Source organism: Ornithorhynchus anatinus, chromosome 17 (assembly GCF_004115215.2).
Source record: "Ornithorhynchus anatinus isolate Pmale09 chromosome 17, mOrnAna1.pri.v4, whole genome shotgun sequence".
Lineage (NCBI taxonomy): Eukaryota > Metazoa > Chordata > Mammalia > Monotremata > Ornithorhynchidae > Ornithorhynchus > Ornithorhynchus anatinus.
Window position 1 is genome coordinate 17,194,165 of NC_041744.1, and position 4,648 is coordinate 17,198,812.

The following is a 4,648-nucleotide window of genomic DNA, read 5'->3' on the forward strand; positions in this document are numbered from 1 at the left end:
CCTTGTTAAGGACGAACCATACGACGCCCATAACTCTCTCCCACAGACCTTCCAACACCCCTGACTCTGCCTTCTCCTCCACTGACCCAGCCCGGACCATCCAACACCCCACTCTCCCCTCTCCATCCATGACTCTCCTCCAGTGACCCAGCACAGATCATCCAACATATCCGACAGACTCTCCCTTCTCCATCCCTAACTCCGTCCCGGACCGTCCGGCTTGACGTCGCCCAGCGGGTGCAAGACCCCGCGGTAGGGAGGAAGCGGTAGCGGGCTCGTGACGAGAGGGGTGCGGCCAAGATGAAACCCAGGGGCTCCTACATCTGCAGCCCAGGGGCCCATCTAGGGACCTCAGAGTCGGAAAAACAAAGGGACCCCTCTTCCCGCAGAGACAGATTCCCCCAGACCTCCTCCTCCTCCTCGCCGGTAGACAAGTCACGACAAGGATGCCGTTTGAAAGCCAGAAGGAATGGATTTATTAGGAGTCCAACAGCGAAGCCACCTCTCGCCTCCAAGGCAGCGGGGTGGCAGCGTCCCCAGGGAGGCGAGGGATATCGCCGCCACTTCCGCAGAGCCGCAGGAGGCGTGGGGTGGCCTCGGCCTCAGCGGCCGGGACGTGGGACGGGGAGGAAGGAGGGGGCGGAGGGAGACCCCCCGGGGACTCGGCGGGGAGCTCCATCAGGGCCAGAACTGGGCAGAGGCTGGACCGTGCCCCAGCTCAGTAGGTGCTGTAACCGTAGCCGGAGTTGGAGCCCCAGGGCCGGAAGACGCTGCCGCCGTAGCCGCAGCCCAGCGTGTTGAAGTTGCTGCCGCCGAAGCCGAAGCCCAGGGAGCCGTAGCCGGTGAAGCCGTAGTTGAGCGGGTTGCCCAGTGGCACCATGCAGTTGAGGGGGCTGGGGCGGAACGACCCGTGCCAGTTGGTCCCGTAGCTGGGGTAGCCGCCGTACGGGTACAGGCCCGAGTTGGCGGCGTAGAAGCTGTTGCAGCCGAAGTGGCGGGTCATGGCGGAGACGGAGGCGGAGGTGGAGCTGAGCTGAGAGTGGGTGGCCGAGGTGTGAGTGTCTCTCGGGCTCCACCGAGGCCTTTATACCCGAGCCGAGGGGGCGGGGCCCACCGGCCCGCTCCCTCCGACCCCGTAAACACGCTCCCGGGGGCCGCGGGATCATTAGGACTCTTGGGTGGCTTTGCTGCAGAGTTAGCAATGTGCCGGGGCTTCAAAGGCCACCGGCTGCCGGACGCCCCGTTGGCCTCCTCAATTGGCGTGTCACGACGCCGGGCTCTGCGATTGCATCACCCGAGCTTCCTTCCCCGCTCGCTACCACCCCGCTGGGGCTAACGACGCCTCCCAGGAATTAGAGGCCGGACCAAACGACGACGACGAGGTCCCTTCCGGGCCGGGAAGTTCCCCCGACGACAGAAGCGAGGCTGACGCGGCGCCGGCCGCGGCGGGGGGCGTGGTGGGCCTGGACGAGGACCCAGCGGGAAGGCATACTGTCCCCTGGGGCCGGGCCCGGGGCCGAGCACGTAAACCCGCACGTTCCCGAGGACAAGGAGTTCTAGCCATCGGGGAGCTCTTTTACGAGCATCTCTCTGTGGCCGACAACGGCTCGCTCGTTAAAACCCAAGCCACACGGGCGCTCCTGGAACCCGGGGCCGCGGTCTGACTGGAACGGCCCAGTGGGGCTAACTGGAAACTCGCCAGCGTTCGGGGTCACCGTCGGGCACGCTCTGGCCCGAAGCGACGCCTGCTGCACTGGAGATGCTTGAAATTGGGGGCCATGTCTGTCCTGGATGAATTAATTAAGTGCTCAGTACAGTGCTCTGCATACAGTAAGCGCTCAAGCGATACCACGGATTGATTGAATCTGTGGAAGCAAAAGCATCAGTTCCGGTACAGAAACCATCTGTCCCACGGTGAGGAGCTATGGATTTTAGCATGGCCTAGTGGATTGAACACAGGTCTGGGAATCACAATGACCTGGGTTCTTATCCCAGCTCTGCTACTTGTCTGCTGCGTGACCTTGGGCAAGTCGCTTAACTTCTCTGGGCCTCAGTTACCTCACCTGGAAAATGGGGATTAAGACTGTGAAAGCCACGTGGGACAGAGACTGTGTCCGACCTGATTAGCTTGTACCCACCCCAGTGCTTAGAACAGTGCTTGACACACAGTAAGCGCACACAGCACAGCCCTGGGGAAAGAGCAGAGGACTACGAGTCAGGAGCCTCTGCCTCTGGCCAGCTGTGTGAACTTGGGCAAGCCACTCCACTGCTCCATGCCTCGGTTTCCTCAGTTGTAAAATGGGGATAAGAAAGCTCTGTCTGATCTGACTCTCTTCTACCTACACCTTGGCACATAGTAAGTCTTTAAGGGTATTATGAGGGCTTCTCCAAGCATCTTGGAGACACAGTCCTGGTTCCGGTGGACCTGGGACTAAGCTACACTGGCCCACGTCCTCCAGCAACCACCAAAAAAGGCACTTGCGTCTATGGATACTCAGTGCAGGGGAACGGAGATACAGTGACAGAAGCCTGTCGCCGGGGGTCAAGGAGGAATTAGCAGAGGGGAGAGAAGCCCCTTGCCCCTTTCCCCAGCCTCTGTTTCCTCCTCCACCCCCCCAACACCAGACCCTTCCTGGGCCGGTGTGCAAACCAAGGTAACTCCTTTCCACCCGCTCTAGGCTTTTCCTATCAATCAATCCATGGTATTTATTAACCGCTTATTTGTGCAGAGCACTGTACTATGCACTTGGGGGAGGACAAGACGGCAGAGTCGGTAGACACGTTCCCTGCCCACAGACAGCTTACAGCCTATGGGGGAAACAGTAGAAGAAATTACAGATATAAGTGTTGTGGGGCTGAGGGAGGGATGAATATCAAGTGATTAAAGAGTACGAGCTAAAGCATTACTCCCCTTGCCTCCTCCTACCTCACCTCGCTAGTCTCCTATTACAGCCCAGCCTGCACACTTCGTTCCTCTAATGCTAACCTCACGGGTACCGCGATCTCCTCTCGTTCGCCCACGTCCTGCCTCTGGCCTGGAACGCCCTCCTTCCTCATATCCGACAGATAATTACTCTCCTCGCCTTCAAAGCCTTCTTGAAGGCCCATCTCCTCCAAGAGGCCTTCCCTGACTAAGCCCTCATTTCTTCTTTTTCAACTCCCTTCTGGGTTGCCCCGACTTGCTTTCTTAATTCAACATCCCCCTCCCAGCCCCACAGCATTCATGTACAGATAATAATAATACAATAATAATATAATAATAATGATGGTATTTGTTACGCATTTACTATGTGCCAGGCACTGTACTAAGCACTGGGGTGGATACAAACAAATCGAGTTGTACAATGTCCCTGTCCCATGTGGGGCTCACAATCTCAGTCCCTGTTTTACAGATGAGATAACTGAGGCACAGAGAAGTGAAGTCACACAGCAGACAAGAAGAAGAGCCGGGAATAGAACCCATGACCTTCCGAATCCCAGGCCCATGCTGCTCTACCCACTACGTCATGTAATTTATTTATATTAATGCCTGCCTCCCTCTCTAGACTGTAAGCTCTGTGTGGGCAGGGAATGTGTCTGTCACTGTTGTAGTGGACTCTCCCAAATGCTTAGTACAGTGCTCTGCACCCAGTAAGTGCTCAATAAATACAACTGACTGACCATAAATCCAAGCGTATAGTGACACAGAAAGAAATGGGAGTTAGGGAAATGAGGGCTTAGTCAATTCCTTGCTGATCTACCCGCCTCCTATCTCTCCCCACTCCAGTCCACACATTTCACTCGGCGGCTCAGATCATTTTTTCTAAAAAAATCATTCAGTTCAGGTCATCCTAGTCCTCAAGAACCTCCAGTGGTTGCCCATTCACCTCCACATCAAACAAACTCCTTACCATTGGCTTTAAAGCAACCAAGTCACCTCCACCTATCTTAGCTCACTGATTTACTACTACAACCCAGTTGGCTCATTTGTCTCCTCCACTTTCATTCATTCAATAGTATTTATTGAGCGCTTACTATGTGCAGAGCACTGTACTAAGCTCTTGGAATGTACAAGTCAGCAACAGAGAGACACGGTCCCTGCCGTTTGACGGGCTTACGGTCTAATCGGGGAAGACGGACAGACAAGAAAAATGGCAATAAATAGAGTCAAGGGGAAGAACATCTCATAAAAACAATGGTAACTAAATAGAATCAGGGTGATGTATATCTCATTAAACAAAATAAACAAAATAAATAGGGTGATAAAGATATAGACAGTCGAGTGGATGAGTACAGTGCTGAGGGGGTGGGAGGGGAGAGGGGGAGGAGGAGAGGGAAAGGGGGGGAAGAGGGTTTAGCTGCAGAGAGGTGAAGGGGAGGTAGAGGGAGCAGAGGGACAAAGGGGGGGAGCTCTGTCTGGGAAGGCCTCTTGGAGGAGGTGAGTTTTAAGTAGGGATTTGAAGAGGGGAGGGGAAGAGAATTAGATTGTCTGAGGTGAGGAGGGAGGGCAATCCAGGACCGCGGGAGGACGTGGCCCGGGGGTCGACGGCAGGATAGGCGAGACCGAGGGACGGTGAGGAGGTGGGCGGCGGAGGAGCGGAGCATGCGGGGTAGGCGGTAGAAAGAGAGAAGGGAAGCGAGGTAGGAAGGGGCAAGGTGATGGACAGCC

The 4,648-nt window shown here is 56.0% G+C and overlaps 1 protein-coding gene across 1 annotated transcript; it reads right to left on the reverse strand.

Moving 5' to 3' along the window:
* Positions 1 to 483: 483 nt before the first annotated feature.
* Positions 484 to 1,099, reverse strand: LOC114817856 (keratin-associated protein 7-1). Its single transcript, XM_029082361.2, has one exon. The coding sequence runs from the start codon at positions 1,001 to 1,003 to the stop codon at positions 719 to 721; it is 285 nt and encodes a 94-aa protein (XP_028938194.1). The 5' UTR covers positions 1,004 to 1,099; the 3' UTR covers positions 484 to 718.
* Positions 1,100 to 4,648: the final 3,549 nt, after the last annotated feature.